The sequence below is a fragment of the Ailuropoda melanoleuca genome, chromosome 5 (assembly GCF_002007445.2).
Source record: "Ailuropoda melanoleuca isolate Jingjing chromosome 5, ASM200744v2, whole genome shotgun sequence".
NCBI lineage: Eukaryota > Metazoa > Chordata > Mammalia > Carnivora > Ursidae > Ailuropoda > Ailuropoda melanoleuca.
In genome coordinates this window covers 105,244,113-105,262,400 of record NC_048222.1, presented here as the reverse complement: position 1 = coordinate 105,262,400, position 18,288 = coordinate 105,244,113, and the positions used below count along the sequence as shown (strand labels likewise).

Below are 18,288 nucleotides of genomic sequence, written 5' to 3'. Positions count from 1 at the left end.
TGCTCATCAGGCTTCTGTCTAATCCAAATCATAGTGATATGCATTATATCAGAAAAGGGAAAAATGTTTTGTTAAGCTCTGATAACAGGATGATGCAGAACAGTAACATATGAAAATAATGTCTATTCTCTTTTTTCCAGGAGCCATCTATCACAACCATCTACAAATCAAGGCTCAGAAAGTATCTAGGCACTTGGACATTTATTACCATCTCTCCCACTTCATAATCTCATGCTAAAATACCACAGTTGAGGGAAAACCATATACACACAACAGAACCTAGAAACCTATTTGGTTTGTAAATGCTGTCTTTCTGATATTCATGGATTTAAGGCAGGCCTCCTGGATTAATTTACTCAAAGCTGAATGTGTCACTTAAAAAGAGAAATATTTTATCCTCCTACTCTGAAACAAAGGGTCTATGTTAAGTAAGTTTTGCATGTGTAACATAATAAATAAATACACTTGACACCATAATTTAATAGGACCCTACACTAACTATAAAAAATTTAACTTCTCTTTCTGGGGTGAGTAACTGAAATGTGGTATGGACCATTTTACAGTGCCTTGTAATAATGAAGTCATGCTCTTCATTACCAAGTACTGTACCTGCTGCTATTGGCAAGGAGTGGTTTATACACTGACCATGTTCCACGGCTGTTTTTAGTGTCGCTTCAGGATGTGTCGATCCTAGAGGGTTACGCACAAATCGTCGCCGGCGCCGCAAGTCATCTTCCCAGTAGTCAAGGCGCCAGAACTCACGAGGACGACTACAATGAAACAGAGAAGCCACATATGTTAGCAATTATCAAACAGCGTGGTAGCACTGAATTTCTGCATAAAGCTCTCCTTGTTTGCTCTGCCTTTTTCCCCCTTCCCCTTCCTCTTAATTCTCTCTCCACCTCACACTCCCCTTTTCTGCAATCTTTAACTTAGGTATGTCCTTGAAAATAACAATATCACCTTCCAGTCTAAGGAACTCCTTTTCCTTTTTCTTGGAAGGTGAAATGAGCACTAAATACATCATTTTAAAATGAATTGCTGACAGTGTGATCAGTTTCCCCACACTCTAGTGGCATGTGCTCTGATTTCAGCCTCATTTCAGCCTCAGCAGGGCACCTTTCTCTGTGGCTGCATTTATAAACCAGAATAGGGAAAAGGCTATTATAAATATGGTATAGCATTACCTATATTAATCAAAGTCTGTCCCCCTTCATTTTTCTTCCTAATTTGTGCCTTTTTGCACAAGGTCAGTAAATCATACCATGAATTCTTGGTCCAGAAAGTGTTAACTTTAATGAATATCTCAGTTACATGGTTATGTATGTGATAATAAAATATTACTCTGTTTAGATGTGCAGGAATTTAATTAAAATAATCTCTTAAAATATTCATTACATTTAGCCCCTGAGGCTTAGAACAACACAAGAAAATGCATTTCTTTTCCATTTACTGTTTTTAAATAAACCATGCCTATAGAGTGAAATAGCAATCTATTTTCAAGCAAATCAGACTGGATTTCTGTTTTATGTAGTCTGTTTTTATATTTAATTAAAAACTACATGCTATATGATGTGCAATAATTGCTATATCAAAAGCATACTTTTGGAAATGCATTTTTTAAAGGGTTCTACTATATTTTCCCCAATTATGTAGATCTTTTATATAGCAATATATAAATTAACTAATCATAATCTAGCATGCTGGAAAATATTTTATAAGGAAAACACTAATATGAAGTTTTTTCAGTTACAGTAAAAAAATCTGCAGAATACATTTATTCACTAAAGATACACAGCATAGCAACTTGTAAGCCTTATTAATTAAATTTAAAAATTCATAATCAAGACTTCTGTAAGGAAAGACTAATAAAAAAATAAAATCACCCTTGTATTTCATGAGCTAATAAAATTGTACCTGTCAGCTTTGACATATTAGTCTTGACCAAATGACAGTCCCAAAATACCCACTTAAAAGTCACTCTTATTTTGATGTGTTAGAGTTGCTACCTTTAAAAATTCAAAATAATTTGTAAATAAGTACTTTACTGATCAAAAATTATCTCAGGTTAATAAAAGCATAGACAACTAACTGTACATTATTTAAAGAAGATATATTTTAAAATATAGTAGAAATCCAATGGTCTTTTCTGAGAAAGCTGGGTACACAATGAGAACATCAAAAATATCTTTGTTGATTTTTATCATGCATAAAGAGGAGGAGATACAATGTAACCAAAATGGAATACAAAAAAAGTGTAAGAATTGCAGCCCTCAAAAAGAAAAATTAAAAAGCTCTTTTATTCTTCTTTCTCATTTTGCTGTGTACATTTTAAATGAAAACTATTACAATACCATTTAAAATAACTAAGAAGCTCCTACAGAGTACACATAGAAGCAAAAGACAACAGTTGTTTGAACTCAATTAATAAAATAAAATTCTCCTTAGGTGAAAGGCGAAAAGACGGTACACAGATGGCTACGTGTATGGCTTTGATAGTCATGGAGCTTGGATAGGCACTTCATCATTCTGCCTACCTACATTTATCTGTTAAAATTATTATCAAATATCAGCCAGGATGCTGTCGTGAATCACAGGCTGCTCCTCGTCTTCAGGGGAATGATACAATGACGGTCTATTCATCAGTGCGGCAATCGGCACAAGTAATTAGTTCCCTAGACTGAGATCTCCTCCAAAGCCTATTGCAGTCAGCACCACAAACATATGACGATGTAAAGCTAATGAAAGCTGCTAAAATTTGTTAACCTTTTCTGCCATCAATCCTTCTAATATTCTATGCTTCAGTCTTATGCAAAGGTGGTGAATTATTAATTTGTCATTCATCCATCCTTCTGAATTTTGAGTCAAATTAAATGATGTCATTTTTCTTGATAACAATTAAAATTATAAGAGATGTTAAGCTGCTATTAAAAAATTATTACTAAATTAGGTAACAATACATTCTAGTATAATGCATGAGGGTGATGTCAAATCGAACAGCTATTAAAGCATGTGTGCAATATTTTTTGTCACAGAGTAGAAAAAACAGAAGAATTATAAAATCATTCACAAATTAACAAGTAACTCAAAGACAATATGTATAAGAGTAATAACCAAAATTAGGAGGAAACAGGACAATGATATTTATTTTTGTGTTCTTCGATACTAACAAAAAATGGTCACAATGGTGGCCTTTGGTTGAAACAAAAGCATCAATATATCAGAGAATACTGGAACTGAGAATTTGCTCATACAATAGAAAAATCTGTAAGATAAGTTTCATCTTCAAATATAAATGTAGTACCAAAAATTAAAAAATACTTACAGTCCAAAAAACAGAACTTTATACCTCAGTATAATGTTTACAATATCCAAAAACTATATCTCAGTATATCTACTTGTATTTCTCAATACAAGTAGAGTTTAACTTCTGTTAACAACAATTTAAGATAATATGAAGACAAAGCAAAAACCACTTATTTCAGAGCACAGATCTAAAATGTATTACAAAAATCTTCTAGAGAGCCCAAAACTTTCAATACATTTTCTCGAGAGTCTCTCCATTATAAAGCACTGCTCTCCAGGTGATAACGGATACAAATCCTCAAGGAACTTACTCATAATGGAATAGCTATTTAGCCTCATTTGGAAAAAATGGCATTTATCATCCAATTTCTGATGCTGAGAGTAATACATGTTCTTTGGAAAAAAAGTCATACTCATCTTTTTCAGATAAGGGTAATTACCAGCATGTTTAAAGTCATTTACATAGAAACAGACCTGGGTCTAAAAGTCCAACGTTTTATCCTCATTATAACATACACTCTTAGTATTAAATTTTATCACTGAAAAAATAAGGCATGCTTTGTCATTTTAGAACAGTATTAGAAAGAAGAATGTGTAAGTTTCAATCACCAACTTACTGTAAGTTTCGATCTTTCACATAAGGATTTCACTCTCATTTAAGAAATACTTCTACCCCTCCCTAAAAGCCCCTTGTAGGGAAAAAGAGGATAAGAAATTGGCAAATTTGGTATAATCAAGCCAACTGTGTTCCCATGATGTTATGAATTAAATAAGTTGTATATTTTTGGAGTTATCACCAATGGTATGACTAGAAAAATTTTAAAAACGAAGTATTCAGAAACCAACTGTTGAGAAATTACTTATTCTGATTTAGAAATATATATATATATTATATATATATGGATCACTGTATACCTTTCTATATCTGTACCTATCTAAAAAAAATTATATTAATATGTGATACCACATTCACAAACTTAACCTCTATCCATTTCCACTAATAATGAAAACTAAGATCCCAAAAAGTATTCAAATTAAGGATGTGAGCCTAGGCCACATAACACCTGGAAATAAAGCCTTCTCTATAAAAAGGTGCTGTAGTTAAGGTCCCCTCTTAGTACACTCGCCAAGCATTAAAATCTTTAACAGAAATACAGGTCTTTGAAAAGTTGTGGATGACACTAAAATTAAATGCTCTAACTTTTCTTTCTAATGGTTTTCCCCAATTCTTTGTCCTAATTTCAAAGCCTGAGATTAAAATTACAATAAAAGTATAATTGTTTTTTTTCTAATTATAAGCATAAATCATGTCTTTACACTTTTTAAAAAACCCTTCACACTTATGTCCATATACACATACCTTTAACATATCATTAAAAATCTACATAAAAGAATATAAAACAATGTCATTTTAATAATACAGAACATATATTTTCTGTTCTACAAGAATAGAATAGATTGTTGAAATATATCTTAGAGGAAAATATAACTCAAGCATTAATAGATAGTCTATTATTCTGAGCTCCAAAGTGGTTAGTGAATTGATCAAGGACAACAAATGAACAAGTATGACCCAAATGATAATCAGGTAGAAAACTCAGAAGAGAGAATCAATCAATAACTAAGGCATGATCTACTTTCTTCCTCTAATAGTTAGATGGCTCAATTATAAATATCTATTATTTTTCACATGTAAATTTTAAGACTTTATAAAGTTCAGGGTTTTTTTTGAAAAGTATAACAAGCCAATGAGCCAATTAACAATTATAAATGGACGAATATTGAAATAGAATCCTAAAATATTTTCTAATAAGAATGACTGACTCTTAACCTTGAGCCAGCTGCCAGGAATACAAGGACTATTGGGGCGCCTGGGTGGCACAGCGGTTAAGCGCCTGCCTTTGGCTCAGGGCGTGATCCCGGCGTTATGGGATCAAGCCCCACATCAGGCTCTTCCACTATGAGCCTGCTTCTTCCTCTCCCACTCCCCCTGCTTGTGTTCCCTCTCTCGCTGGCTGTCTCTATCTCTGTTGAATAAATAAATAAAATCTTTAAAAAAAAAAAAGGAATACAAGGATATTAAGATACTGGCCTCATGGGGAAGACAGATGTGAAAATAAATAATGAGAATTCAAAAGCTGTGTGTAATAGAGCAGAGTTCGATGAAATGGGTATTTAACTGCACAATTCCAGGGGGCAGTATTCACATCAAAATTTGTATAAATGGCACTCCTAGATTTGTGCAACAGTCATTTTGGTTTTCTATATGAACACCTTTGAGAATGACAGGGTACTATGAGAACACCTTATCTTTTTCCCTCTCCATACAATGCTCAGGCTTCCTTTCTTTCTCTCCAAGTTAAATCTAATCTTGGGGAAAAGGAAGGGAATAAGGCCCTTCAGACACCATCAGTAGCAGAAATGGTATTCAGACCAGGACTAAATACGTTGTCAAAAAGTCAAAAAAACGGCAAAATTCAACACACAGAATAAAATAATAAGGAAAAAAGGGAAACATTAACATTTATTTCCCTGAAGTCATTAAGTTCATATTGCTTTATTAAAGTAGATTTTTTATATTATTTTAAAGTTGATTACGTTAATTACTAAAAATCAGTGAGAGCTACGTATGTATTCCAATTAAACCATAACTTAAAGGTACTGACACGTATTCAAATTTAGAGATATATATATGTATATCTTCAATCTCACTGTTGTGTTATTTTAATGTAACTTGGATCTACATCAATAAAAGAATGCTAGCTTTAAAAAGAAAAACTGTCACAATGTAATTATATTAGAAAAATTTCCCATTTTCCATTTTACCCACTTCCTTGTGACAATACCTGATAAATCTCGATAGGCTTAACAAAAGTCAGCAATAAATTCTTCTGGCTAAAGAAAAGTTCTAAATCCTGGACAATTTTCGTGCTTCATATCTTGATCTAAAATTTTTATATTACCTGTTTTTTAAATTCCCATATCTGGCTCGCTTTCATTTCTATATTTTTAGATTAAAAATTCATGCTAGATATTAGCTACAACTTAAATAAATGGTAACCTCTAAAAAGAAGTAAACATTTTCAGTGTACTGTCAGCTAGAAGATAAAAGTGCTTAAGTTCTAGAAGGGTTTCACTTTCTGCATAAATCTTGGTGAAATAATGTTCAGGTACTAGAGGGCATCATACAATATAAAAGAATGCTTTATCTCACAAGCTGAAATCGACTGTGCCTTCATGCAGATAGATAGAAAGAATATTAACTAAAACCAAGAACCAACTATAAATCAAATGGAGGTGATCTATGCACTGTGCTATCTTAATGAAAAGGAAAAAAAAAAACCCTTCAAGTACTTGGATCCAAAAGGAGGTATCTCCTAAAGCAGAATTATTTCTTTATTGAGGCCTGATACAGAGATTTGATATTATATAGAGTCATTACAGAATTGCATATACTACTTAATTATGTAAAATTATATTTTATGTAGTTATGAATTTCTGCATGGTACTATTCAATTTCTGCATGGTACTTTGTTAGCTTTTAGAGACATTTAGACACTCATCTTCAATTTATTATTTAGAATAATTTACAAAAATATGATTTTACAACAAGGTCAATTCTTTAAGAAAGAATCACATACTTTTCCTGATTGCTGTTAGCCTATTAGTCATTTCTTTATTCACTTAGCATTTTTACCAGGAAGTGAGCAAAGTTACAAGAAAATAAAAATCTAGTGTTATTACACTACCAATTAAAACTCTCACAAAAGATGAAAAAAACATTTTAAATAAATGATGTTGTTGAATACTAGAAGCCCTAAACTCACCTCAGTAGCCACACTGTTTAGATAATTCTGATCTATTTTCCCCAAAAATCTGATTTAAAAAAAAAAGTAATTCACCAAATACCTATTTAGTGCCAACTATGTGCCAGTGTTGGTACATCCGTATGAAAAATGCTTTTATAATTTTTTATGTAATAATCAGGACAAGAAAATCATCATGTATCAAAAATAATACAACTTTAAGACAGACAGCATTTATTGCATTTGGCTACTGTGTGCTGGCCATCATGTTCTTTTATACACATTATCATCAAGCCTCAGAGCAACCCTGACAAAATACTGTTATTTTCATTTTAAAGATGAAGAAACAAAGCCTTACCCATCAGTAGTAACTATGAACTTCAAAGCCAACGAGCTTTTCACATGACATTTCCTCTAGAAATTCACTGCATACTACTTGGCTATGATCAAAGTACTAATGAACCCTGCCTGAGAGGATTGAGGATTTCATTAAGGTTTTAATGAGGATCTATTTTGTAAGTTTCATGAGGACAAGAGTTTGTGTCCATCTAATTCACTGGCCACGCACAGTAACTGGAACAAAGCAGACACTTAATAAATAACCAATTAAAGGACAAGCTGACTTTTAAAAGAAATTTAAATGATAAGCCGGAGTCTGCTGGGCAAAATGGAAAAGGCGTTCTAAGCAGAACAAAGAGGGTGGACAATGGCATAAAGACATAAAAAGGCACCTTTATCTTTGGACCTTTGGGTAACAAAGATCGTTTTAAGGCAGCCTCTGAGTCGCGAAAAGCTAAGGTAGGAAACAGGTTCAGAGCCAGATTTCAAAGGGCCCTGTATAATTAACATTACATCTTACAGTTGACAGACGGACAACCAAGAGTTTTTCTCAAAAGAGGACTAGTATGATCAGCCTTATATGCTACATGGCAATAATATAAAAACAGCAGTAGGGATGGAACCTAAGGCTATTATTCAAGAAACCTATCTAAAGTGGAACAGATAAGATTTGGTGAGACATTCAATATGGAAGGTGAGGAAAAAGGAGATGAGAACAAAATTGAGGTTTGTGAGAAATGGGCAGCGAGGGGATAAAGATGCTATTTAACTGAAATGACAGCAGGTTAAGTAGGTGTGGTTGGGAGAATAATCATGTCCTGGACACCTAATAACATCCGGGCAGGTATGTCTAGTAAGTAATCACTGTAACTTCGAACTCAAAAAAGCAGCCTGGCCTAGAGATCGAAATTGGGAGACTGATCAGTGTTGAGAGTTGAGGAATTTAGATATTCATCTAACAAAAATTTACTGAGTGTTTATTATAAGCTAGGTATGTACTAGATCCGGAGAAAACTGTATTGAAAGGACAGGAGGAGAGTGAAAATGAAATCTGGGAAATTCCAAGAGTTAAACACTGCAGAAGAGGAAAGCATCGCTGAAAACAGAGAAAATGTTCCTTACAATCAGTAAGATAATAAGGGGACCAAAATACAATGGCACCAAAAGAGACAAAGAAGCAAAGTCTCTTCAAAGCAGTGAGCAGGCAGCAATACTGAATTCTATATAAAAATGTTTAGAAGGGCGGGGTGCCTGGATGGCACAGCTGGTGGATGCGACTCTTGATTTCCGGGCTGGGAGCTGGAGCCCCACACTGGGTGCTGAAGTTACTTAAAAATAAAATCTTAAAAAAAATGTTTAGAAGGATGAAGAATGAAGGTGCTTTTATGTTTTTGCATACCTACAGAGTTGTGCAGCTGTCACATAATCTAATTTTAGAATATGTTTATTTTCCCCCAAAGAAATCCCACACCCCATACCAGTTATTTCCCATTTTTCCTTCCTTGAGAATGGACATGTAGAGGATTTCACAGTATGCAGGGCAGAAGGTAGGTGAATGTGTTTGCTCTGGGTTGTATCTTCTTGAGTCTGGACCAATTTTAAAATAAGACAAATTGTGATTGGTAAAAGGCATTTTTATCCATACTGGAATTTTTTGGAGAGCCTAAGGGCTATGAGAATATATAATTTTTAAAAAAACATTTCCAGTATCTCTATAGTACCAAAGAACTGAGTTTATTATTTTTTTAAGATTTTATTTATTTATTTATTTGAGAGAAAGAGAAAGCACAAGCAGGGAGAGGAAGAGAGACAAGCAGACTCTTCGCTGAGTGGGCAGCCTGACACAGGACTCCATCTCAGGACCCTGTGATTATGACCTGAGCTGAAACCAAGAGTCGGAAACTCAATTGACGGAGCCACCCAGGTGCCCCAGAACTGAGTTTACCTTTTAAGAGAGACTCATTAAAATCAAATGTATAATTAATTCATACTGTAAGATATATAATAGCTAAAGTTTTGGAGCAATTTACATTAAAGACCAATAATCTTTATAATTTCTGGATAGGATAGAAAAATACTTTGGCTTCATTTATGGTAAAGGACTTAAAATTAATCACCTTAGCTCTACCATATACCAGATCTATGACCTCTATATAAATCATTTATCATCAATCATTTATTATCATTTGGGCTTCTATTGCCTTAATAAAATAATTGTAACTTGTTTAGCCCACCCCACAGGGCCACATGAGGAATCAAATGAAATGGGAGTATGTGAAATTCCTTCAACAACAGTAAAATGCTATGTAAATGTACTGTTTTTAGTTAATAATGAATTTAAGTGTGGCTACTTCTACATGCCATTACTGTGATAAAAGCATGTGCTTACAGTGGTATTACCAGTGACTTCAAACAGGATTTAAAAATAAAAACCTAAGAAAGCCCTGATTAAAATGCCTTTACACAGCCTCTGATAATAATTAGCTCCAAGTCCCTGGCAATGAATAACTTTATTTCTTTAAAGATTTCCCTATGCTGGACATTTTATATAAATGGAATCATACAATATGTAGAATTCTGTGATTGGCTTCTATCATTTAGAATAATGTTTTTGAGGTTTATCCATGCTGCAGCATGTAACAGTACTTCAATCACAGTGCATTTTGTTTGTCCATTTATCAGGAGATGAATATTTGAATTTTTTCCATTTGGGAGATGGGAATCTTGGATTTTGTAACTAGAAAATTGAAGTGCTCACTTGGTTACCTATCTAGCATTCACTTCTTTCCCCTTTCCTCTTTCCTGGGAAGAGTGATTTTCTTAATTATTTTTTCCTAACAATTACAATTTTGTTCATATATCACTTCTTAAATGGTTGGATGACTTACGGTAAGCTAACTTTAAGCCAATTATGACAATCCTGTCATTCTTGCCAGTGATTGGTTCCAGAATCTAGCTTTAAAGCAATCACTGCATAACATTTCTACCTGGCAATCGCAGAGTGGCAATCATTTTTTACCAATCTGAAACACAAAACTTTTATTCAGTGGTTGAGACCGTAGTTCTCCCTTTTCTCCTGATGGGCTGAAACAAGGAAATGTTAGACCCAATTGTCACGAGTTAGAACATTAACATAACATAATAAAAAATTATTATTAAAAAAAAAAAACCACAACCAGGAAGAAGACAAAGTGGGGTAAAAGTTTACACACCCAGAACTGCAAAAAAATGGAGCTGAAGACTTCCCCCAAGACTTTACACTCCTACACTTCTTTTAATAAAAGATAATATACTTCTTCACAAGTTACTGAAATGAAGAATTTCACTTTATTTAGAGCCAGGTTTTCTATTATGTGCCTTTGAAACCATCTAACAGATATAAGGATTACTGGTGATGCCATTAGCAATTTGATTACAGCTGTGAAAGGAAAGCTAGATAATAATGAACACATGTTTTGGTGGAGATAGTTAATACAGACTTGGAAAAAAATTTTTGACAATGAAAGGAATTAGGGAAATAGGGTGGTAGTTTAAAGAGGGTAAATAATATATGTAAGCATGTCTGCAGCGGGAAAAGACTAAGTTCAAAAAAAAAAAACACAGGAGACTAAAGATGACATGTGGGAGAAGGGCAAGCATAGCACTGTAGAGAGAGAGACAGAGGTATGATCCTGTAGAGTGTAATTACCTTGGAAGTGAAAAAAGTCCCCTCCTTCTTACTGGCAAGATGGAAGGATATAAAGCTCTGTGCATTAGTGAGTTTAGGGTTTAAGAGAAGAAAAACTGAAGATCTGATTTCGGTGTGATTATTTCTATTTTCTCTACTCAATAGCAAGCTTGTGAAAGAAGAACAGAATAGAGGGGTAAAAATTAGAAGAGTTGACTTGGGGAATATGAAAGAAAGCTGACTAAAAGCAAGTTTAAGGATGGCTAAGTAGTTATGAAGGTCTAACTGAGATTTGAAACCATTCATCTAGAGAGGCACTAATCTGTACAACTGTGATTTTTGCCCCCCAGCTATACTCAACAATCTAAGAACAAGACTAAAAAGAGCAGCTAGCAAAACTCACTCAAGATTTAGGACTGATTTGGCTGGTAGGCCAAAATAAGGAAGGTAAAGGAAAATCAGCAGGCTGGTGAGGATGTCTGGGTTGGGTAAGAATGATAAACCTGTGATTTTTTTGGACCTCAATAAATTAATATAGGGTTTATAAGACATTGATTCATTGAGAAACCAAATCTACCCTGCTTTCCATATCACTAAGATTGGCAATAATTTGGTTTCCCAGTGGATTAATCAATTTATCTGTTTAATCAATGTACCTACCTCTTTATTTAATGAGTTTCCAACTTGTGCTAAAACACGTCTAGAAGGAAAGAATGGAAGTTTATACTATAGTTGAAGACTGTCTTCGGTCTACGATCTATAGGGTCACTCTAGTAAATAGTCACAGGGCTGGACAATGTGCATGCAGAGGACGATCTGAAGTCTCAGAAAGATAGGACCTCTTTTTTTGAGAAGTAGGTTACACTGTGCTGCTGGAAAAGGGATGGGAACTAAAAATTACTGACTGCCCACAGCATTTCAGATACTCTAGTAAGTATGGTCTTTACATGTGGCCTCATTTAATTCTCAAAATAACCCTTTAAATCAGGAATATAATCCTAATTTAACAAGTTAAATCCCAATTTTGCTACTAAGAAAGAGAGCTAGACCTCACATCTGTGACTTTCCAATACCAAAAAACTTGTAGTAGGGGCGCCTGGGTGGCTCAATCGTTAAGCGTCTGCCTTCAGCTCAGGGCGTGATCCTGGCGTTCTGGGTTCGAGCCCCACATCTGGCTCCCAGGCTGGAAGCCTGCTTCTTCCTCTCCCACTCCCCCTGCTTGTGTTCCCTCTCTCGCTGGCTATCTCTATCTCTGTCAAATGAATAAATAAAATCTTTAAAAAAAAAAAAAAAGAAAAAAACTTGTAGTACTGCTACTTCCATGCTGCTGTTGCTGAGATTTTCATATTAGGTTCATTAATAGATTCATTATGACAAATTATTAGAAAGTTTAAGCATCTCTTTTACAAAATGACAGATTGGAATGGGATCAAAAACTTTTTATAAATTATATGAAAAGCTATTATCACACGTTACAATAAAGAACAATTAGAAAATATACATTTTTCCAGCATTAGCATCACCCAAAATTGAATAGCATGGCTATTAGACTGATTATAAGGCTCTGTCGCTTTTTAAAGGATAAGTAAAACTAAGGTCAATGCGAAGTGCTGTGTAGTGCAGTTCAGCATTTGAAAAGCTTGGGAACTATTAATATTCACTGGATGTTTCCAGTAGCTCCCAACACTTGCCCCAAATACGGAAGCACTATATGGTTTTAAAGCATATATGTGAAGGAATATCAGAGCCAGGAACCACTGCTTTGGCATTTAGGACTTCAATTTCTCTCAACCTCAGGCCCCTATATCACATTTTTGTTGTTATTGTTAAGACAGTTTATAAGTTATAGGAAGAGAGAGAAAAAAAATAAAGATCAGCTGGCCTAGGATGACATTTTTATCTTTAAATAAATAATTTAAAAGCTTAAATGCAGCAGCAACCCACCATAATCCAATGCTTCCTGCCTTTAATCCAAAACTCTTAGGCAAATACTGGTGAAAGCAAATGACTGATTTTAACTAGCATAAAAAAATATTATATACTTGCTTTGCAAGCTAGATAAATTAGTGAAAACTATGTGCTCCTCATCCACAGGGACAAAAGGGCTTATTATGTTACACTTCCAGGTTTTTAAGACAGTTGGAAGCCGCTTCTTTCAATAGTTTCTGTCATCTCCTAGAAACTTTGTAGTACTTTCAATTTTGAAGCAATTATTCACATTCTGAAGTGATTTGTTTCCTCTCTTTACTACATTTCAATTTGTCTGGCTCTAAATGACCAATACTGTTTTGGCTTAATTATATTCATTTACAAGTATTTTTTAAGTGCCCACTACTATTTGAAAAGGTTGAGGTGCTATAACGGATACTCATATAAGGAAAAAAGTCTGTAATCTCAAGGCACTTACAATCTAATAAATGGGATAAAACGAGCAAACAATGAATTATATGGCATTAAGATCCATGCTGTAAGAAAAGTAAAAATCCAGAGCTTTGGAAATTGAAAAAAAGGAATAAGTGATCACATATGTTTTAAAGAGATCAGGAAATGCTTTAAGGAGCAAGAGATTTTTGGAAAAGATCCATAAGAAGGGGTCAAGTTTCAACTGATACACAAGGAAGAAGATGGCATTGTAGGCTTGTCAGCAAAAGTAAGAGGTCAGAAAATTGGAAGCAGTTCTTTTGATTGGCCCCAGTAGAAAATGAGGTATAAAAGAATTGTTGGGGCCTGGCCATATCATAAAAGACAGGGATGAAAAACTAATGAGTTTATATTTCATTTATTCACTCATTCATTTCATCAACAAACACTTATTGAATATAAATGATGCATAAGGACCTGCACCAGGCAATGGAGATTTACAGAGTTATTTAATAATAAAGAAAGTTATTATTCTCAAGGACCTCAAAGTACAATGGAACAAACAGATATATGAAGAGACAATTACAATATACGCAAAACATTCCTTGGGAACAAAGTAGAAGGGCATTATCCAAAGTAACAAGGCTTCCTAGAAGGCAGTAACACACAAATTGAGTCAAAGAGTTAACAGATGCTTATCAGGAGAATAAGGAAAGGAAAAGCATTCTTTCTGAGAGAACAGCATTCGCAAAGCCAAAGAAGAAACAACTGGGTATGTGCTAAACTGAAATGTTTCTAGAATTTTGAGACAGTACAGACAACAAGGGACCAAAGAAGAAGCTACAGAAATAGGAAGGGGCCAGACTACAGAATCATCTGAGGAGTCCCAATACCTGTTTAAAAGCCTAGGCATGACTTTTTTCAGGACTGACCACAGTTAGTTACAAAGGCCTTACCTGTCAGGCATCATGGGGAAAGCTGCCTTCCATCAGCCCCAAACTAGACCTGGTATATAGCCAATGCACTACAGTCTCTTAAGGGAGTTGTACTCAAGGACTCGGGCCCCACTGGTCAGTCATATTCTTAGCATAATTGCATTCCTAGCCCTTGCACCTTTATCCCAAAGTTTCTTCATCTGAAGCCTTGGGCAGAGGAAGAAAGGGAAAACCCTGAAGACACTTTCCCCACTCTCACTCAGTCAACTCTAAGCCCTTCCCCCCTTTTGCTTCTTCTAACCTCATAGTCCATAAACTGCTGGAGACTTTTGTTCAGTTTCCTCAACAGCAAGATGACCCTGACATCTATACTGATCTATGCTGATTCACACTGATTCACTTGACCTTCCATCAGTGCAACATTTCATGGTGGGAAAATGGAACAGAGGGAGTCCTGCAGTTTTAGACTCTTGCTTATACCACCAGAGTAAGTTATTAAAGCCACACTCTTTCATTTTTGGTTTGTGGCTTTAATCAGCTACTCTGATCCTTGGTAGCTCAGCTTTCTCCTAGCTCAGCTGAGCTCCTGACATCATCCATGTCATGTTAAAGAGTTGGGTTTTGTCCTGTAGCAATGGGAAGATACAGAAGAGTTTTAAGCAAGTATTATGACTGCAGAACAATAACTCTAGGAAATATACAAAAATTAGAAGAAATACCAGAAATGAGAACACAAATAAGGAAGTTATTGGAATAATTTAAGATAAGGGTTTTCAACATTAATTTTTAAATTTCCTGTTTTTCTGATTTATCCTATTAATGTGTTATTGAAATGTGCTAAATTTCTCTGTGATACAAGGTAGGCAATAAATAAGTAAGGTGTGAAAGAAAAGTTCAAGGACATAAGGCAATTTATTCCAAATAAATTGAATCCAAAATGGATTCCAATGGATTCCAATGTATAAGCTAATTAAATGTTACATGCAGTAGAACAGGCCTAAAACTAAGGTAGAGATCAGAGTCCTGAAGCTGAGTAGAGATGGGAAAAGAACATAGAAATGGTTCAATAAATGCTACATCAACTCAGCCCAGAAATGACATACATGTCCTCTAACTACATATATTCCTTTGTATAATCAAGTCACATGACTCCACACAGGAAATGTGATCCCTGGTTGGGCAGCCATTTCCCAGCAACAGCTCTACACAATGGAAAGACAGAATGAAACTATGATGATCAGCTACCGTATCTGCCACACATAGCAATAAATACCACAGAGAAAAATGAAACATGAAAGAGCAACAGAAAATATGACAGAGGGAGTAGGAGACCATTTAAAATATGATGATTAGGGAAGGATTCTATGAGAACATAACATTTGAATGAAGACCTAGAAGAGGTGAAAGCATCAGTTATGCAGATATCTTGGAAAGAAAATATCAGGCAGGGGCAACAGTAAATCCAAAGGTACGCTTTGTGAGACCATGGAACCGCAAAGAGACCATTCTGGATGGATGAAGAGTTATAGTGTAAGTAGAGACCAAAGAGTTACTAAAAGGATGAGGAGGACATCTGAATATTTTAAGCAGAGAAGTAACATGCTCTGCCATGTTTTAACATGGTCACTCTGGCTGCTGCAAGAGCCTGGGTGTAGGTGGGAGGGTGATATTAGAAGCCAGGAGTCCAGTTTGCAGACCTTTGCAATAATCCAGAAGATGATAATGTCTGGAAACAAGTGGCAATAGCAGAAATGGTTAAAATTCACTGAATTCTAGATATATGTTCAAGGTTGAGTCAAAAGAACATGCTGACAGATCATATATGGGGTATGAAAGGAAAAGAGGCAATGATATTATAAGGATTTTGATCTCAGAAACTAGAGAAATAGAATCAACATTAACAAAGATGAAAGAGAATGTGCGAAAAATGGGTTTTGATAAAGAAGGTCAGGAATTTGGTTTTAAACGTGTTATGTTTGGGGTGCCTATTAGAAATCTGCGGTAGAAAGGGCTATTACCAAACCAATTTTCCTCTTCTACCTAGGCAAACGGCTAAGCCACATTTCCAATCTCCTTTGCAATTAAGTATAGCCAAATGACTGAGCTCTAGTCAGTAAAATATGAGCAGAAATGATACAAGCCACTTCTAAACCTAGCCTATAAAACTTTTTGATATGCAGCTGTCTATGCTCCTTCCACTGGCTTGATGCAGATGGCAATCTTAGAAGTCAAGCACTAAAGATAATGGAGCTATACAATGGAATAAATCACTTATCAGAAACATCTATTCTGTATTTTATATGAAAAAGAAAGTTCTATTATGGTTAGCCACTGAATGAGATTTCGGGATTTATCTATTAAAGCAGCTTGTGTTGCTACAAACAATACAAATATCTAGACAGAGATGTTGAGTAGACAATTAAAGATATAAGTGTGGAGTTCCAAGGAAAGGACCTCACAGGTCAACAAATTATCTTGTTTATATAATACAGACAGGTATGAACTGGGTAAGATCTTAAAGGAAGTGGGTAGAGCGAGAGAAGAGAAAAGGAATACTCCAAAGAAAAGCCTGAGGAACCCCAATTATAAAGAGAGTGACCGGATAAAGAGAAACCAGCAAGGAATTTTGAAGAGTAGCCACTGATAGGAGAAAAATCAGACAAATATGATTTCCCAGAAACCAAATGGAAATATATATCAAAGAGGAGGCAGTAAGTACTCAGACATATCAAAGGGTATCAATTAGTCAAGAAAGATGAAGACTGAGAACTGACTACGTGATTTGGCAATATATATGTCACAGGTTACCTTGAAAAGAACTGTTTCAGTAGAATGGTAAGAGAAAAGCCTCAGTGAGTTCAAGAAAGAATGAGAGAAGAGAAACTCAGCAAAGACAGTTCTTCAAGCAAAATAAAGAAGCCCATCTATATTCTATACTGGACACAGTATATTATAAACACTTGGGGGGAAAACCCTGAATGCCAATAGTCCTAACAAATAACATTAAATAGAAGTCTTAGAATTTTGCCATATAAAGAGATTCTACTAAATCTGGATACAACAGTAGAACATCCTAGGTAAGAATAAGTTTAATTTGAAAAGACAAAAAGTGAAAAATCAAGAAGATGTCTAAGGGTTCATTTATATTCGACTCAATCTGCAGAAGGCAAGGATTCTAGTGTATGGTGCAGGCAAGTTGATTAATTAAGACTTGTACTTCAAATATTGATACTCCATATCAATATTCAACTTTGAATAGGAAGAGAAAGACTAAGAGAAATGGTCCCTAAAAATTCTTTAATGGGAGCTGAAATAGTCTAATAAGCAACATTACTATCTATATTAATTTTAGTAACTAAAATATGGGCTGTCTCAAAAAAGAAACCCACAAAGAACCAAATAAATTTTAGTGATAAAACACTGAATCCTATATAATCACATTATAAATGTAAACTAAGAAAGCTATAAATGGAAAAGTAGAATAGTACACATTTAAAATGCATAACAAACAGCACTACCAAATCAGATAGCTTAATGTCTGTGTCAGAGCTTTCATACATTCTAACTGGGCGCACCGTAACCACACAGGCTGCACATCCATTTTGTTTTAAAAGTTCTTTGCTATAGTCACTAAAACTCATCTCTTAATCATATTAGAATTCGATCACATTAAAATGCACTGCTGGAAGGTCCCCCACTGAGAATTTATATTCTTCCCTTTATACCCATATTATCACCTTTTCAAATTATTGTAGTTACAAGTTTACATTCCATTATTCTATTTCATTCATTTGGTTTTAGACGCTGGGCTAAGGATAGATAGCATGGCANAAAAAAAAAAAAAAAAAAAAAAAAGAAGCAAACTATTCCCTTA

General features: G+C 34.7%; 1 protein-coding gene across 5 annotated transcripts in view; it reads right to left on the bottom strand.

The window, feature by feature from the left end:
- The window catches only part of LRBA (LPS responsive beige-like anchor protein), a 725,452-nt gene that overhangs the window by 290,130 nt on the left and 417,034 nt on the right, over positions 1-18,288 (bottom strand). For 3 of the 5 annotated variants that reach the window (XM_034661533.1, XM_034661532.1, XM_034661534.1), the window contains exon 38: positions 610-770. In XM_034661533.1, the coding sequence (XP_034517424.1) occupies positions 610-770 (161 nt within the window). The remainder of the gene's footprint in view (positions 1-609; positions 771-18,288) is intronic. The other 2 variants (XM_034661535.1, XM_034661536.1) reach the window with 1 other exon arrangement.